Here is an 18,162-nt window from a genome sequence, read left to right as displayed (position 1 = left end):
GTCTTTGCTTCTGCGTCTGCCCCAGCTTTACATGTGAAGTGGTCACAGCGCAGGGGTGTCCAAGCTGGTTTTATTGAGCTAGTATTGGTCCTGGACCAGCTTAGCTGCATTAGCCCAGGCTGTTTAGCATTGCTGTGGTGGACCTGGGTTTTTGTGCTTTGCAGGCACATTGTTGGACAATTACACATCTGCTGTGATGTGGGCAGTGTTCTTCTGTTCCTGATTTGAGGCTATTCATGCAAGTTTCCCATCCCTGGACTAGGATTTTGCTAGGGTAGAGATGAAACACCGGTGAAAGTGAAATATCAAAGCTTTGCGTCCTTGCTCAGCTTCAGTGGCTGATGGGTAAACATAACGCTGTTGCTTATGTCCTCAAGGGCACTGTTGTCAAAATGCAGAGAACGGAGTGCTTTTTAGGGTGGTCTTCACTATTTTTTCTCATGTCAGCAGAGTTGTCTAGTCTGACCTTAGATATGATCCTTATTCTGAATGCTAAAGCAACAGGACCGACGTTGCTTCTGTGTGCACGCTTCCAACCCATGGCTGCTCTCTGCAGTAAGTGATGTGATACATTTGTAGAGGCAGTTTGAAACAGCAAAGCACCCAGAAGCAAGTTTCTTCTTTTTAAACTTTGCTTCCTTCAAAAAGAAATCTGGAGTATATGCATTTCAGTACAAGAGAGCTTGTGGAAGGTTGATTGAGGCACAGGGTTCTCTGGACACTGCATGTTTGCAGTGGAGACATCAGAGAATCCATGCGAGGCAGTTCCCTCCTGTCCTCTCTTCCTCTTCTCTTCCAGGAGAGAAATATAAACGGTATCAGGCTTCCCTGAACCTCTCATTGGGAAACTACCTGTCCAAGCATTCCTGTAGAGGAGGGAGACAGGAGAGAGACCTAAACAGCCCCATTTGTGGATCAGAAGTAAGCTCATCTTGAATCTGGAGCAGGTGGTTAAAAGCATTAGTGAGCCCTGATGCTGGATGCGGGGGCTCAGCCAGTTTTTTCCAGCAGATGTGGAGGCCCTGGCCGGTCTAGGAGCCACACTTGGTGCTCAAAGGCAGGGGCTGTGCAAGCCGTAGAGCCCTCGCCTGCCGACACAGTGCTGCCCTCCGCTCCGCAGGGCCCCGCGCAGCTGGCTGAAACCCCGGCACTGCTTGTCACCTTGCATTACCTGACGGACAGACTCCGGGCTCACTTTGGCCTGTGTAAATGTCACCTGTGCCAAATGCTGCTAGAGAGGCTGTGGCTGGCATGCAGGACTGAGTCCTGTCTGCCCAGTCGTCCACCGCTCGGTCCCAGAGCTGCTTCCCTGCTGCGGAGCAGTTCCTCGCTGGTCCCGCTCAACTGGCGTGTTGACATTTCTGTTTGTCCCCCAAATGAGAGGGGGAAATACCTTGAGGAAAACCAAGCCATCCCTGCAAGCCCACGACCTTACTGGTTTCTTGCTGTTGGGAGGTGAGGGACACAGACCATCAGTATTTTCCTGCAGATCATTTAGTTTAATAATTTGATTAATTCAAGATATTGAATTTGAATTAAATAATTCAAATTGAAAAATCATGAATCAGACTTGCAGTCTGCTTCTTTCATTGCTCAAGCCACCCTGGCTCCTTTGGACTGAAACAACTTTGAGGGTACTTAGCTTAGCAATAAGTAACCCCAGTGTTGAGGATGCTTTGGCATGGCTTTTACTGCACGCCTTTTGCCAGTCATGCAAATTGTTCCTCGTACAAGCTGAAAACCTGGTAGTAGTCACATATTATATCCCTCTCAGAGCAGTCCAGCCTGAAAATGAGAAGCTCAGTATGGAGGGGCTGGAAGTCAGAGTTCGGACAGCCTTGCAGGAGTGCTTTGCTTTGACTGGGTTTTTTGGGGGAGTTTTTTGCTTGGTCTGTTTGTTTCTCCTTTTCTAAATGGGGTTTGTATTACAGTTTATAACAGATGGATGAAATCATTCATTGGTAAATGGAAAGTTAACACTGATGGGTTTGTCACAGCCTTGGCAGGACAGTGTGGCCAGACACTGTGGAAACAAACCTGTTAACTCTGACTTGTGTCATCAGGCTCTGGCAGTAGGTATTTTCATTTATCCATCCATCCCTACCAGCAAACACTCCTTCATGCATTCGTGCTTCCTCTTTGGTGTCTCATTGCTGGGGTAAGAGAGGTAGGTACAAGCCCTCCAGGCTTCCTGGCTTCAACCTTTGATCCTATCCTGGGGGCCAGGAGATTCCCCTGGCCTTAGCCCTTGAACAGTCGCCTCTTGGCATGGACACGAGCACACTGTGGGGCTTGTCCTGGCATGCAGTCCCCTCTGAAAGCCTTGCTTGCAGTGGGTTCTTATGAAACTTGGTGCTTTTCTAATGGAGAAACTTCAATATGACAGCATTTCTGTAAGGTCTGGTGTAAATGCAAACAGTTAAATAACTCTCTGAGGAGTCTTTTCTTACTAGTTTAAATCTTCTGCATGATACTTTCAAAACATGCCCTTTTCTGTGTTAATGGAAGAGGATGAAGAATCGTTCTTTTCCTTAGCTGTCCTGGTGTGATAGATTTCTGCCCAGTCTCTTCTTCAGGGGCTTATTTTCTGAGCTGAAGAATCCTCAAAGGCAATGATGTTTCTCTAATTGTTTAAAGAGGCATAAACCCAATTTCTTTATAAGTCTGCGCTAGAGATGCTGGGGAGGGCTGCATGCTGTGGTACCAGACTACTTGCAGGTGATGAAAAATGCATTTGCTTGTCTCTGAAGCCAATAATGGTACAAGTCAGGATGGTCCTTTTAAGTCCCAGGAAACAACGGAGGTGCCTCTGTGAGACGAGCACTTAGGTCAGACGAGGGCCAGGCAAACAGCATATCTTCTGCCCCCTGCTAAAGGCTGTCCTGGCGGCTCTCTCTGGGGTGAAAGGCTTTTGCGCTTGGAAGCCATTACAAGGTAGGGATTTTGCTGTCTACTAACAGAAAATGGGCTGTGTGTCTGTGATGGTGGCAGGGGGACGTAGGGTGACTGTCTCTAGCAGCAGGCAGAAGCCCTGGCGCTGCCTTCAGACCGCCTTGCTGCCTCCAAGGCTTCTGCTGTTGTCATTGAGCTGGCTGCCTCTTGCTGCACATCGCTTTCCCACTGGGAGAATTGATCCAAAAAGCCAAAGCAAGAATTGACAAAGACCTTTTCTCCCCCTCCCTCTGCAGAATTAAGTCTGAAGTGGGTTGATAACGGCGGATCGAGTCCTCCTTGACTCTGACAAATGTCTTTAATGTTATTCAGCAAGCTGACCTTTTCCCGTCTTTATTGTGCATCTTCCCTTTGAATCAGATTTGATTGTTACTTCAGGTAAAATAACAAACACTGTCAGGTAAATAACTTTGCAATAATGTTAAAAGGAAGAAAGAAAGAAACAAACAAAACACCAAAGTGCTGCAATGGGAACAAGCATCCTCTGTGCCAGCCATGGAAAACCAACCATGTGACCTTCCCACAGAACATCTTTCCTTTGCTACTCCAGGGAATGTTCTCCTGTGTTGAAAAACCAGCAGAGAAACGATGGTTCATTGAAATGTTAATGACAGTTAATGCTAACTGGGGTTGGTAAACTCTAGGGGAGGGAGGAAAGGTCATATAAATCCTTAAAATACAGCTAGATACATGACCCATTGGGACTAGTGGGCATTTGATGCCCAGATACCCTCTGAATAATTGAGATTGGTCTTATAGGAGACAGCGTTTAGGCCTTGGGTGAGGTGTTCAGCCTCAGAAACTGCCCTGAAGTGGCCGTGTTTGAGGTTATATGGCTTTTCTCTGCCACCTCTTCCCCGGTGGTGTTCTGCAGCAGATTGGATCTTGTGGGGCTGCTGTAAGGCTCAGTTTGGCAATGTACACTGGAGCTATTCGCCGTGGGGGGAGGAAGCCCTCTTTCCTTGTGGCTGTGAGGTTGTGCCCAGGCATGTCTGTGTGGCCACAATCTCTGTTCTGTCTCGTACTAAGTGAGGAAGAGTGATGGACGAAATATTTTGTGGGTGCCTTGTCCCATAATCTGTGTTGCTAGCATGTCATGGGCAGTTTCTGTCCTGCATTGCTCCAGCCCTTCCTGAAGATGCTGGCATCAAGTTCTGAGAGCTGGAGGAGCATGTGAAATAGCACGGTGGAGAGATAAGTGGGTGGGAAGGGAAAGAGCTGAGCCAGGGGAAGAGGAGCCTGCTGAGCCATCACAGGGAGCAAACGTGCTTCATGAGATACGGGCAGCATTTAGGGTTTCCAGCCTGGTCGGTGGGGATTTCATGGTTTCAGATGTGAGCTGTCTCTAGAGCCGGCTTGGACAAAAGAAATGAGGCCTCAGGGAATAGTTTAGAGAAAACCAGCAGCAGGCAGGTAGGGGTGCCTTCTTCCAAGTCAGCTGAGGCACTGCAGCAGTGAAAGAAGACTTGACTATGAACTGTTATCTTCATAATATGTTTTGTTGCTGTATGTAACTATTTCCCATAGTGTAATCAACATTTTGCTCGTTCCCTTTTTAACATAAGGCATGTTTGCTGGTTGGCGTTGAGCCTTGGCCAGCATCTAAGCTGACACGACCAAGGCTGGGCAGCTGACTGCTGTACAGCTGGCCTCGCTCATAGTGTATTTAATCGTTCTGTTTCTCCCTGTAGATTCCCCTGTCCACGCCAGCTCCACATCTGTGAGCCTGTCGTCAAGCCTTTCCACAGGAAATTCAGTGGACGGACACCACAACTACCTCGAGGCCCCTGCAAACGCCTCCCGGGCACTGCCGTCCCCCATGAACGCCATTGGGTCTCCGGTGAACGCGCTGGGCTCGCCGTACAGAGTCATCGCGTCCTCCATCGGCTCGCACCCTGTCTCTCTGTCCTCAGCCCCAGGCATGAATTTTGTGACACACGCCAGTCCGCAGGTAGGGAGACATGCACACTTGTTTCGCTACACTCTGTGGTGTTCAGACTGGGCAAAGCCCCAAAATTTGAGGCAGTGGGTTGCATGGTGGGGAGTCTGGTGTGTTTTGGCCACTTAAGGAGATCAGCTGTAAAGAACAATTTCCAGCCTGTGAGTCTCTCCACATAAATGTCCCTGGCTGTATGTATTTCAAAATACCCTGCACGATAAGGGGAGAGAGCTAATTTCCAGGTCTGTCTTCACCACGGGTACAGTCCAGTTCCCCTCCACTGCATCTATTGTAGTGTGTGTAATTACTGTACATGGAAATAATCAGGATAGCCAAGGGGTGAAGCATGTGAAGCATTCCCCTTCTTCCTGCAAAAGGATATCTGCTTTGTTTCATTATTTGGAAAGGAGACAGACTTTCTAGAGAGAGAGACAGATGTTAATGCTAAATGCTAGCCATGTACTGTGTTGCATATAGACTTTGCCTGAAGACAAATTAAGCACTACTTTCCTTACTGCCTGAGCTCACTCAGGTGCTGAGGTTTCCCCTCCAGACAGGGGTGAGACCCAGGTGTTAGGATTGATGCCTCCCCAGAGCCATGGATGAGCTGGGAGCCTCCCAAGGTGGCTCTGTGGAGCAGGGGCGGGGACACGCTGCCCTAAAAACCTGGCACCCCCTCCAGCATGGCTGGGACCAAGGTGGCAGCGTGGAATTTTGATAGTATGCTGAAATGTTCTGGGAATCCAGATCTAAGCAGGAATTCTACCTTTTATTAACAAGGCTTCGCATTTTATTTGTGGGACCCGAAGGTAAGGAAGGCTGAAGAGCCTCATGGCTTTCACTGAGGACCCAGCGAGGGGATGGTCCCTGAGCCCTCTCTGCCCCATACCCTGCTGCCACTCCACCATCTGTCTGAAGCTCTTCCTAGCGCCTGCCACTAAGGCTGGGAGAGGATGGTATGGGGAGGCCCCTGAAGAGCTCTGAGAGAGAAGAAGGGTGACTTGACAGGTTTGCCTTACCTTTCACCAGCACCCTCAACTCCAGCGTGGGTCTTGGCTGTCTGCAGTGGGCATCCTTCCTCCCCTCGTACCACCCAACTGTTCCCCATCAACCTCACGATATTTGTACCCATGGCATCCAGGGCAGGTACTTTGTGGTGGTGGAGCTGGTGGCAGCATTTGCTGCATGGAAGCCTCCCCTTTGGGGTTCGGGATGCTCTGGGAAGTGGTTTTCCCAATTTGGGCACTGCGCCAAGTTCCCAGCTCTGAGGAGTGGGTTTCATTTCTGTTGCCTTTAATGCAAGGAGACAGCTGGGCCTTGGGGATTTGGCAGGAAGGCAGTTAATGGGTTTGGGTTCAAGCAGTTGTCCCAGATATCGTACATGATTGCACTTAACCTGCAGGAGTCAAGCTCTGAGGACACTGATGGCTAAAACTGCCCCATTTCCCTCCCCCTCCACTCCATGAACCCTCTCTCCCTATTACTGTCTCAAAGTGCAGCCGGAGAGAAAGAAAAGATGGTACCTGAGTTTTAAACCATAAAAAGTTCCTTCTGGCTCAGCATCTTGCCAAGAAGAAGTTTTCAGGGTAAAAAAGGTAGCCACCTTGTTTTAAAAAAAGGGCTCTTGTGGGAGGAAGGGGTTGGTTTCTCCTTTCCTTGGGCCAAGTTCAGATTTTGAAGCATTAGGAATTAGGATTTACAGCTGCCACTGCCTGGTCTGGGTCTCTGCTGGGGAGAGCAAATCTCTGTTCTTCTGGGCAGTTTTTGCCTATGCACTTTTATTTTCTAGTAGGGCAAAATCCCTGTCTCCTAGAGTGGTAATTTTTGCTGGAAAATTTGTATTTTCAATGTCACAAGACCTTTGAAGCTTTGAAAATGAAGGGACAGTGGGGAGGGAAGATGAAAACAGGCTGCCCCTTTTTCTTTTTCTAATGACAGGTCCAGAAATCCCAATGGGATGAACCCTACTTGTTCTCTGCTGAAATCCCTTGTGGAAATTATTATACGTTTTCATGGGAAATGAACCATTTCTTGGAGCAAATGGAGAACTTGCAACAGCATGCATGAAATCTAGTGGTTTAAATGTTATGGAGACTCTAACAAAGGCTGTAGCTGGATTTTCATCGAAAATCTTGTTTTCTGTCCCTTCTTCTGCCCTCTTGCTGCGAAGAACTTTAGCCAAAAAATTGGGGTGACTTAAAAGCAAGGTTAATGATAAAGAAACCATACCCATCCCTCAAAGCATGGCAATGGGAAAGGTGACGTGATAGTGGTTTTACAGAGGCATTGCTCTGCCCAGACTGCTTTTGACAAAACGTGCTCCATGGCCCTTAATCCTCACTGCCCTGCCGACAACAGCTCGAAAGCAAATAGCAATAAAACAAAGCCCTGGGCAACATCAGGCTTTGGTCTCTAATCGATGTCGGTTTGTAACCTTTAACGTGCCGCAGCCATGAGCAGCTCCCAGGGATCTCAGCTGGGGACTCTGGGCCATTTGCCTGTGTCTCGCTGCATCTGATTTTTAGATGCTCAGCCTGCTCCCTGTTTTGTTTAATCTGGCAACCCCACATCTGCTCCATTCTCCAGCCTGTGACAGTGTTTGGGAGCTGAAGTCCCGGGGAGTGACCATGTTTTCAAGTGTTTATGCAGATTTGCATATCACGAGGCAGGGAAGCTAATGCACTTAAAGCTTTTTTTTCTTATTTATTACTTTTTTAAAAAACGTCATTACAGCTTCCCTAGCCATGCAGCAATGCAGGTTTAATTGCAACAAATCACCTGGCTGCAAAGGTCTTTCTTACTAAGCTGTTAGTGGCTGAGGCAGCAAGCAGCCAGTGATCAGCATGGTCTAATGAAGCAGGCAGGATCCCACCAGCCTTGTCGCTTGGAGGCTGTAACTGAGCAGCTGAGGGTTGCTGCCTGCCCTTTTCCAGTTCTGCTTAGTCCTGGCTTTGGTTAAAGCATCAGGACAGGGTGAGAGGCAATATCTGCTACCAAGCATCTGCTTAAACCGCTCCAGCTGGATTCACCAGAGGATGTCTGTCTGCCCATGGCAGCCCCGTGGAGTTGCTGGAGATAAGCTTGTGGGACGAGCCCAGCAGGAGCAGCAAGGGAGAGGTCAGCTCAGTTTGGGGATGGTTTCATTGAGGTATGAATCTCAACCCTTTAACCTGTCTTGTGGCTTCTGCAGCTCAATGTCCTGAACAATGTCAGCAGCTCAGAGGATGTCAAGCCCTTGCCAGGTCTCCCAGGGATTGGGAACATGAATTATCCATCTACAAGCCCAGGATCCTTAGCCAAACACATCTGTGCCATCTGTGGGGACAGGTCCTCAGGTAGGAGGTTTTCTTTCTTGGGGAAGGCTTTGTGCAATGAAAGCTCCCCTGATGCTGTGAGGCAAGGCTCGTGCAGGAGTGAACGCTGGAGGCTTGCTGGAGCCATGCGGGCGTCGCAGGGTTTGTAGCTGGGTCTGGCTTACCCAAGGGCAGGCTGTATGTTTTGCAGGTGCGTTGCACTGTGTTCAAAAGACAGCAAACCTAAAAGCTGTGCTCTTCTCCCTCACGTGTGTAATCTCATTTTAGGTTTTGTCCCTGTTTATCAAAGGTAAATAGACCAAAATCACTGTGTTCTCATTTACCTGTGCTCTGTGTTAGCTGGGCTTTGGCTGTGCCTGTGTTTTCTCTCCTACCCCAAAGACTGCAGCCTGGCTGGTGCCTTGCATACCCCCTTCATATCAGTGTACCCCATTTGCTATGTATGGCTTTTCTACACTTGAACTGCAGCTAAGATGTGGCTTCACATCCTTCCCCTGGGATGTGGTCCCTCCTTATCACAGGAAAGCAGTGGTCCTATGGTTTGACTGCTGCTGGTCGCTGTTCAAGCAAAGAGCCGCTAAAGCCAAGTCAGGCTGGCTAAGATGATACCCTGCAGCCAGTTTTTTCACCTTTGGGGTTGGTTCAAGCTCCTTCATGCTGGAGGGGAGGGCAGATACCTGCCTGCCCATTGATGGCCTCCCCTGGCCTCCCCAGGGAAGCACTATGGGGTGTACAGCTGTGAGGGCTGCAAAGGCTTCTTCAAGAGGACAATCCGGAAGGACCTGATCTACACCTGCCGTGACAACAAGGACTGCCTCATAGACAAGCGCCAACGCAACCGCTGCCAGTACTGCCGCTATCAGAAGTGCCTCGCCATGGGGATGAAGAGGGAAGGTACGTGTGGGCTGGTGGACAGAATGGGCTTAGAAATTTTCCTTGCATTCATTAGGGTAATTCTGGCTCTTGGTGGCCCTCCAAGGCTGGAACATTCCAAAACCCCACACTGACAGATTCAGAGTGTTTTTGACCTCATTTCGGAAAGGAAATAAGAATCATAGAAACGTTTAGGTTGGGAAAGACCTTTAAGATCATCTAGTCCAACTGTTAACTGAGCACTGCCAAGTCCACCACTAAGCCATGTCCCAAACCACCACGTCTGTGTGTCTTTTAAACACCCCCAGGGATGGTGACTCAACCGCTTCCCTGGGCAGCCTGTCCCAGTGCTTGACCACCCTTTTGGTGAAGAAATTTTTCCTAATAAGAAAGAGGGACTAAAAAGAAAAGAGGGTGATGGGGAAGCTACTACACTATGTTTTTCCTCCCATCCCACCTAAACGCTCATACTGGTGACTATGGAATCTATTAACTGATTTTTGACACAAGCTTGCCCTTAGTTAGCGACCCTTAATGGCCTGGACCCCTTGGACCCCTGTAAACCTCTGCTGCGGACAGCACCTGGCAGTAACGAGTCCTGCAGCCTGCTTGTCTCCTGTGTGAAGAGCAACCTCCTTTTTCATTTTTAGCTTGCTTCAATTGTCACTACCTAATTCTCACACTGGAAGATTAGGGCGAATGATTTATTGCTATCTCTTATTTTATAGTTCTCTGGCATTTCCACTGTTAACCTTGCTATTTGAGATGAGCTCTGGTACAGCTTGCATTCTGTGGTGTCCTTGTGCTGCAGGAGAGAGCTGTATGGGAACAGTCCATGCACCCTCTTCCATACTCCACATGCACTCACTGCATCCCCCAAAGGACTGTGTTTCTGGCCCAAACCACCGAAGCTGTTGATCCAGAGCAAGGATCTAACTTGAGGTGATTGGACTTAGAGGGATTTTGCACTGACTTGAAGGAAGCCTCCAAGAGCTGCTAAGGGTGACAAGTCTGTGGTGGGTCCTGCAGCCCTGCCTCTCTCCCACCCAAATCTGGAGAGTACAAACTCTCTGTAAAAGCCACCAAGTGAGTCTCTGCTGCAGGGAAAGCAAGCCCAAGGGCACGAGCGTTTGTCCACCTCTGCTCTCTGCAGCTAGTTGCTCCGTCCTCGGTGGAGCAAGGACTGCTGAGCTGGATAGTCTCCCAGATCACACTGACAGATGCGAGGTCAGGTAGTAACAACTAGGACAGCATTTAAGATGCTTTTTTCCAAGATAAAATAACTGTGCAGCCTCTGGGGTTGAATGTTAGCAGGCTGTGTAGCTGTCCCTTTTGGAGGCCGTGCTGTCCCCCTGAGGAGCATGAGGCTGCTCTGTGCAGGGCAGAGCCTGGGGAAGCAGTGTAACACTGGGCACCGGCTGAGCCTCATCCTGTTCCCTGTAGCATCATCAGGGCTGTGTTGCCTCAACTACTTAGGGCAGCGGGGGGCTGTGAAATGCCAAGCTTGAATCAAAAACCTAATCCCAGGCACAGTTCTCCCTTCCAGCTGGGTGCAAAGTGGTTCAGAGGACCAGGGCATCAACGCAACTTCCCTTTGCAGAGTGTGAAAATTTAAACCCCAGGATCTTGGTGGATCCTGCAGGGATTTGGCTGCAATAACCACAGGGGCTTTCCAGGAGCTGCAGAAACTGGAGACAGTCTGCAGCTTTAACAAGGAGTCTTGTATGAGTTTGGGGGCTGAGTGATGGGATTGGTCTTTCCTTGGCATGTTCTTCCTCCCACTAAGCTTTTGATGACTTTAGAAACACTTCCCTGGCTTATTCCTGTCCGTCACCCTGAAAAGGACAAATGCTCCCCCCAGCTGGCTGGCACATATGTGCATCCCTTGTTGCCCTCCCTCGCCAGTGCCAGACTGGATGCCCCACTGAGCCCTCTTCTTGGGTGCTGCCAGTTCCCAGCAGCTGGGAAGTGCTGGGAAGCACATCCTCTCAGCTGGGAGAAATGCAGGGAAGCACTGAGCATTGCAAAGTGATCATGAGCCTTAGTGCTGAGGCACCTCCCGTGGTTTGGCCCTTCCTCTGAAAGCACACCAACGTAAGGGTGAGACAGGGCTGATGTAAGGGCTTGTTTCCTGACACTGCTACAAACAAGAGCTGTGAAGACAAACGGAGAAAAATAATCTCCTAATCCAAGTATCTGACCTAAAAGCTTGTCACACTCTTCTACCAGCAGCACTTACCTAACTGAGAAAATGGGGATCAAATTCTCCCCCAGGCTGGCTGTGAGCTTGCTGAGCTGGTCCCTTCCTTGAGGTCCCCTGGTGTTTATGCAGGTCCGCTCTCCTCTTAAAGGACTTTTTATCGCTTGGCCTTGGTGGCTTTCTCTCTCCTCTGGGTGCTGACTGCCTGGTGCTCAGCTAACGGGGTGGGATGCCATTAAGCTGTTGAATGGTGAAGCACCAACGTCTGTGTGGCAGGGGCCAGCTTCTCACCCACTGAACCTTTCATTTCAGGTGTATAGATGCCTACAGCTTGGTACAGGCTGTTCTCTGAGACCAGGCCAGCTGCCTACCTGTCCCTCACGGGTTACTGGGTGCTTTGGGTCCCTGCCTGTTGCAGTATGCTCACCCAGGGGAGAGATGGTAGCACAACTGTAGTTTTGGGGCATTTCTCCCCAGCAATGAGCTAAACAGATATGACACCTGCTGGTCACTTTTTTAAGAAAAAAAATTAAGCAGGATTTTCTTATTTCCCTTTAAGATTTCTCCAACAAAAATGTGCACCCAGAACTTCTATTGTACAAGCCTTGTGCTCATGTCCTACACTGACCTGTCCTACACTGACCTGTCCTCCACACACCCAGCGGCCCTGGGGGTTAATAGCTGAGATCTGGAGAGAGTTTCAGTGATTCTGTTCCTCCAGTCAGTAGATATTTTGGAAAACGTGCAGAGATGGGAGGAGAGAGTGAAGGCATCGGGGCATTTGGAGGTGCTAGGATCTGCTTTCTAGTGGGGAGGGTTGGGAAGAGAGGTGGTGGAGAGAGAGGTGACACCAGGGCTGAGCCAGGCTGGGTAAGCTTTTGCTCAGAAAAGAGGTAGAGAGTGTGTGTATCCAACTGGAGATGAGGGACTGTCTAGCTCTGCTGCTGGATGCTCTGACCACTGCGGGACTGTTCGAAGCACTCTGTGAGCACAGCAAACCACTGTCTGGGTGCTGGGTCTCTCCTGTCTCCTCCAGCATCTAGTGACAGCTGAGTCCAGGCTGCCACCTGGAGGTATCAACTCCTCTTTCCTTTATTCCAGAGCTTCGCACCTTGGAAATCCCAACCTTTTGTCAAATGTGGAGGCTGCTGGTCTAAAGCACCCCCAAAGTGGTGGACATAGATCTGAAACATCCATTTATTTGCTGTTCTGCCTCTCCTGAGTGGGTTTCTTGTCCCTGCTTCCAGAGGAAAGGGGCCCCACTGCGGCCGAGTGTTGCTGTGCATGTAAAGAGTGACATTTCTGTCCCGCAGCTGTACAGGAGGAGAGGCAGAGGAGCAGGGAGCGGAGCGAGCATGAGGCTGAGTCCACAAGCAGTGGCAGCGAGGACATGCCCGTGGAGAGGATCCTGGAAGCTGAGCTGGCAGTTGAACCCAAGACGGAGGCGTACAGCGACATGAACACGGAGAGCTCGGTAAGGAGCACTAATATCACTTGCATCTAGAGATGAGAGCCTGAGAGGTGCGATTTGAAAAGGCAAACCTCGCATGAAGGGCTAGCATTTTGTAAGGGGTTTTTGCTTTGCACTGCCTAAAAATCACCACAATTTTCTTTTGAAGCTACTCTGAACAACAACTAGAAAACTACCTATACGTTATTTTCCTAGTATTTTTTTTCCAGTTCCCTTTGGTTTCAGTGAGTAGATAGGGCAGTAGCTGGATGCCAGAAGAGTCTGAGCCCTGTGCTGGCTTCTACAGTTGCACATACGTGGGCACTGCTTGTCTGTCCCAGTGACCAAGACTGGAATGGAGCTGAACACAGCAAGTTTACTGCTGTGGTTTGGATAAAACTGCTGTTCATGCCTGTTCAGTTTGATGGGGTTTAGCTATGCCCTGGGGAGCAGGTCTACAGCCTACCATGCAGGAGTTGCTTTGCAAGGAACAGCAAGTAAACAGAAAAGTCTAGCAACCAGCTGATTTGGCTGGGTGTAGAGGGGGAGTAGTAGGAATAAATATCTTCTCTTCCTAACGGTACACAGCGGAGATTACTGGCAACTTGATTTTACTTGTGGGCTCTGAGTATCATCACCTTGATCTGATACTGTGTGCAGTGCAGACAGTGATTATACAAGGTTTTTGATTGCTAAATTTTCATCTTTTCCTCTGCTCTTTTTCTTTTTATATCTCTTTTAATTAGACTAATGACCCTGTCACCAACATATGCCATGCAGCTGACAAGCAGCTCTTCACACTTGTTGAGTGGGCCAAGCGAATCCCCCACTTCTCCGACCTGACGTTGGAAGACCAAGTCATTCTCCTCCGGGCAGGTAACATCCCCCACCTGTGGCCACTGGGGCTATTCCTGGTACCCCTGTCCCCTCTCTGAGCCATGTGCCATGGCAGTCAGGCAGGATGGTGAATGCAAAATCCTGAGCTGATCCATCCCCACTGTCACAGGGTGAGCAACCCATCCTGAGCCATGATGAGCGGTTGGCAGCGGCTGTGGATGGGGCAGTGGAATCTTCTGTTTGTTCCTGTCTTAATGGAGATGTGTAGGAGGGCAGGAAGAGAGTGAATAAATGTGTCCAGTTAATGCAGTTCCTATGGCTGTAGAGCTTACTATGTGTGCAGCACATTAGTGTGTAACACGTAAAATGATGTAAAGGGGTTGCTAATGCAAGGAATATGGGTTTTTAGGAGGAAAACCCAGCATGTTCTCTTCCCCCACCCCCTTTTATTTTGTTCCCCATTTGAGTCTTTTTCTGCACCTTCCTTGCTACTGGTCAGGGTTTGCAATCCCTTGCAGTGTTGGCAAGGGTGCAGTTGATACCTGGGGTTCCATCTCTCCTGTGAGCTGAGTCTGAAGCCAGCAGGGAGAAACCAGCTCTCCCGCTTCATGCAGGACTGATACTCTGCTGAACTACCTCTTGTGTCCTGCACATCTCCTCTTGCAGGCTGGAATGAGCTGCTCATCGCCTCTTTTTCCCATCGCTCTGTGTCAGTGCAAGATGGCATCCTTCTGGCCACAGGCTTGCACGTGCACCGCAGCAGCGCTCACAGTGCTGGTGTGGGCTCCATCTTTGACAGGTATGTGGCCTGGTTTTGCCATGCCCTGGTAGAGGTGGCCAGGCTAGCTCTGTCTTTCCCCTCTAAACTGGAAACATGTCCTTAGTGAGAACTAGAGCAAATACATGGTGATTTGGGACAGAACTACCTTCAAATGAGGAGGGGATGCTTGACTGGCTTAAAAACTGAGAATGAGATGAAAGCACCTTGGAAAGGGGTTTGCTGCAGCAGCAGATCATTTGTTGGGTGTGCAGGGGGAGGAATGATTCTCTGCCTTCTCTCGAGAGTTTGCTGTAACTGGATCTCGAGCTAATACCAATCAGCAAGAGCTTTAGCAGGCAAAGCCTTAAACCCCAACTTTGCCATGTAATGACTGCACAGGTACTGTCCGTGCCATGCCTGCTCCCTGCCTGTCAGGACACTGCGTTCCCACTCTACCACAACTGGTGTGTGTAAAGGCAGTGCCTGTGTTTTGCATAGTGAAATATGGAGAAAACCTCATGCAGTCTTCCTCAACTGAATGCAAAATCTTTTAGTGCAAACAGAGCACCCAGGCCGTGTGCTGAGCGTAGTAAGAATGGGAGGAAATTTGATGCTCAGGTCCCTGGATGCTGCTGATAGACATAAAAAAGAGCAGAGTGTCATGGCTGTCCCTCAAAGCTGCCTCTTCCTGCAGAGATGAATTGGGGGTATTCCCAGTGCCTGTCTCGAATGTTTTTCAGCCCCCAGCCTTGCTGTCTGTACCTGTTTCTGATTGTCTGCCCACCCATGTCCCTCACATGCAGGGTTTTGACAGAGCTGGTGTCCAAAATGAAAGACATGCAGATGGATAAGTCAGAGCTGGGGTGCCTGCGAGCCATTGTCCTGTTTAACCCAGGTAAGTCTGAGATGCCAGACAGTCCCAGGTGACATGCATGTCCTCAGGGCCATGGCAGGTCACAGGCAGGAGTGCAGTGGCAGTAAGCATCAGGATTGCAGACGGATTCGTCCCACTCCCTGGGTGCATGATTAAAGAGAGCCAGAGTCCTTTCCCACCTGTGCACACAGTCATTCTGCTGGTAGTGGAAAGGTCCCTTCTGCAGTGATTTCTTCCCTACCTGTATGTTCTCCCTCAACCAGATGCTAAGGGTTTGTCTAGCCCCTCCGAAGTGGAATCGCTGAGGGAGAAGGTCTACGCCACACTGGAAGCCTACACGAAGCAGAAGTACCCGGAGCAGCCAGGGCGGTGAGTGTCCCGAAGCGAGGCAGACAAGGTGGTGTAATAATAATAATAAACCCCTGACTTTAAAGAGGAGACTGAGGCTGGGGTGTCAGTGCTAGCTCTGCCTGAAGCACCCTCAAAGCCAAGGGCAGGCTACCAGCCAAAGGTGCCTGAGCAGCCCAGCTCCCGCAGGCTGGCCCGTCCTCTTGGTGCCCCAATCCTGGGCCAGAGCCTTTAGGGTGCTGGCGAGCTGCAATTTTCGTGCTTTTCAATCCAATCCCACCCTCTGCTGGCCGAGCTCTCGAAATGCCGGCAGCTGGATCCATCCCCATCGCTGCCAGCCAAGTGATGCGCCCACATCTTCTGCCATCGTTGGCTCTGGATGTGACCGCAGAGGGCTGCGAGCGGGGCGTGGGGAGGGGGAGGCAGCCTGCCTGCTGCGCCCCTTGCACCCCTCGGAACAGGGGGCAGTGGCTGGCAGGGGCACTGCTGAGGGGTTGTGCACCCTCTTGGGAGGCTGGGGACTTCTGAAGACTCTTTCAAGAAAGATTGAAATGGCACCATGGAGATGTAAGTCACTTGTAAAGTTCTAGTCTTGGAGAGAGAACCTGGATGTATCTCTTTAAAACTTAAAAAAAAAAAAAAAAAAAAAGGCTAAATTTTGTTTTGAAAAAATACATATTCCCTCTGCACATGCAGAGAGAAACACTTACTTTGAAAGCATAAGAGAATCCATACATAAATAAATAAAGATCTCCCCGAGGCATTTCTGGGGAGAATTTGGGTTTTGCCCTCCTGAGCCCCTGACACAGGCTCAGAAACACGGGAGAGGGCGGCCAGTGCCTCCTGCCTGTCTCTGACTCTGCTCTCTTCCAGGTTTGCCAAACTCCTTCTGCGCCTGCCAGCGCTGCGGTCCATCGGGCTGAAGTGCCTGGAGCACCTCTTCTTCTTCAAGCTGATTGGGGACACCCCTATCGACACATTCCTCATGGAGATGCTGGAGACACCCCTGCAGGTCACTTGAGGGTCTGGCCCTCTCTGGCCAGCCCCTGGTCCCCTTGTGCCCCCACACAGCCTCCCACCCCTCTGCTCTGAGTCTGTGAGAGCTCAAGAGATGTCCTTCACCCTCTGCTCCTCCTCCATGGGATTGTCGTGGTTTTGTACAGCTGTAAATCGCCCCCTCTAACCCTCCCTGGCTTGGCTGTTGGGGGTCACAGATCCCCTGACCAGCTAACCATTCCCCTGTACAGATAATTGCTTTAAATTATTTTTTCACTCTCAATAAAAGCCAACAAAAGAAATAAAATAATATAATGAGAGGCACTGATTGGAGCTGACAGAGCAGTGTCCTCTTTTGCTGTGGTTACAAGTCTGGTTTGGGATGGGGCTGAGGAACCCTCCTGAGACTCCTGGGCAGCCCAGATCAGGGCAGGAACATCGCTTGGGATGTCACTGCTTGTGCTGGCGGGCAGTCCTCTGGCCAAGAGAGGACAGGTATTGCTGCTCTGTGCACCTGCTAAGGGAAGACCTGGAGAAACTTGCTGCTTTGAAACAGGAGAATTCATTCCGCTATCTTAAAAAGAAACTCATGGACTCTTTGAATTCATTGAATTTTTAAAGTGATTTTAAAAGTGACTTTTTTCATGTGCTTTTCCTTTTCTAAGCTAGTCCAGCCACTGAGGGAAGAACTGAAGTGCTTTATTTTGGTCCAGGTAGAGTATTTTGGGGTCACCCAAACCTGGCGTGCTGATGGATAATTTTAATTTTTCTGCAATGTCATGGATCCTGTTCTCAGGCTTTTTGTCTTTTCTCCATATTTTTGCGCTGGAAACAGGTTCTTCAGCCCCAAATTTATAATCTCATACCTCCACAAGTGAAACCTGCAGAGAGAGAAAGCACAAGACGCTCTAACAAACCTGCCTCAAAGGTCTGCCTGGTGTTTCCCCTGCTCAAATGGCACTGCTGGAGCTTCCCATCACAACCCAGCTAACCAGAGTCAAACGAGTTAAAGACGTTAATTTGTTCAATATGTGGAGCTTATCCTGGTGGGAAAATGTCCTCCCAGGAACCCAGCGAAATTGTCTGTATTATTATTCATAAAACAGGTGTAGTGTTAAGTGATCTGCCCCTTCTGACCCTCTCAGCAGACAGTGCGGTGAGATGCAGCCGTGCTTCGTCTGTCCGCATGACAGATTGCAATGCTGCTGCTCAGTGACTCCGGGAAGTTCGAGGGGAAAGGAGTAGCGACAACAGGAAAGAAAGAAGGATAAAAATGAAACATTTTGTTAAACTCCCACACAGGGACATGATTCTCCAATATTTCATTGTGAGAAGGAAAAAGAGACTCAAAAGAGCAGACGAGAAAAGAAGCCCCCAAAATTATGAAAATTCTAACTTGTTTGTTTGTTTCTGGTGACACTGGAGAGAAAAAAAATATCAGGGAGCATTTAAAAAGATGTGAAAAACAGTGACCAAGGGGATATTTTTAGTAGAAAAGGTAATTTTCCATTAAAAGGAAAGTGTTCAAAGACAAAAAAATACTCAACCTGCTCATTGTAAAACATTTGCTAGAGTTTGAGATGCTGCACAGAGACTATGCTGGGATGGTACCCATGCCA

At 49.4% G+C, this 18,162-nt stretch overlaps 1 protein-coding gene across 4 annotated transcripts in view; it reads left to right on the top strand.

The window, feature by feature from the left end:
• Window positions 1-16,876, top strand: part of RXRG (retinoid X receptor gamma) — a 51,185-nt gene extending 34,309 nt beyond the window's left edge. For all 4 annotated transcript variants that reach the window (XM_013302277.3, XM_055815462.1, XM_027792153.2 and 1 more), the window contains 9 exons: window positions 4,644-4,903; window positions 8,082-8,226; window positions 8,920-9,099; window positions 12,592-12,752; window positions 13,475-13,604; window positions 14,232-14,364; window positions 15,129-15,220; window positions 15,463-15,568; window positions 16,421-16,876. In XM_013302277.3, the coding sequence (XP_013157731.3) occupies window positions 4,644-4,903; window positions 8,082-8,226; window positions 8,920-9,099; window positions 12,592-12,752; window positions 13,475-13,604; window positions 14,232-14,364; window positions 15,129-15,220; window positions 15,463-15,568; window positions 16,421-16,568 (1,355 nt within the window). In that variant the 3' untranslated portion in view covers window positions 16,569-16,876. The remainder of the gene's footprint in view (window positions 1-4,643; window positions 4,904-8,081; window positions 8,227-8,919; window positions 9,100-12,591; window positions 12,753-13,474; window positions 13,605-14,231; window positions 14,365-15,128; window positions 15,221-15,462; window positions 15,569-16,420) is intronic.
• The last annotated feature ends 1,286 nt before the right edge of the window (window positions 16,877-18,162 follow it).

Source organism: Falco peregrinus, chromosome 10, assembly GCF_023634155.1.
Source record: "Falco peregrinus isolate bFalPer1 chromosome 10, bFalPer1.pri, whole genome shotgun sequence".
Lineage (NCBI taxonomy): Eukaryota > Metazoa > Chordata > Aves > Falconiformes > Falconidae > Falco > Falco peregrinus.
This window is presented reverse-complemented; position numbering and strand designations above follow the sequence as displayed.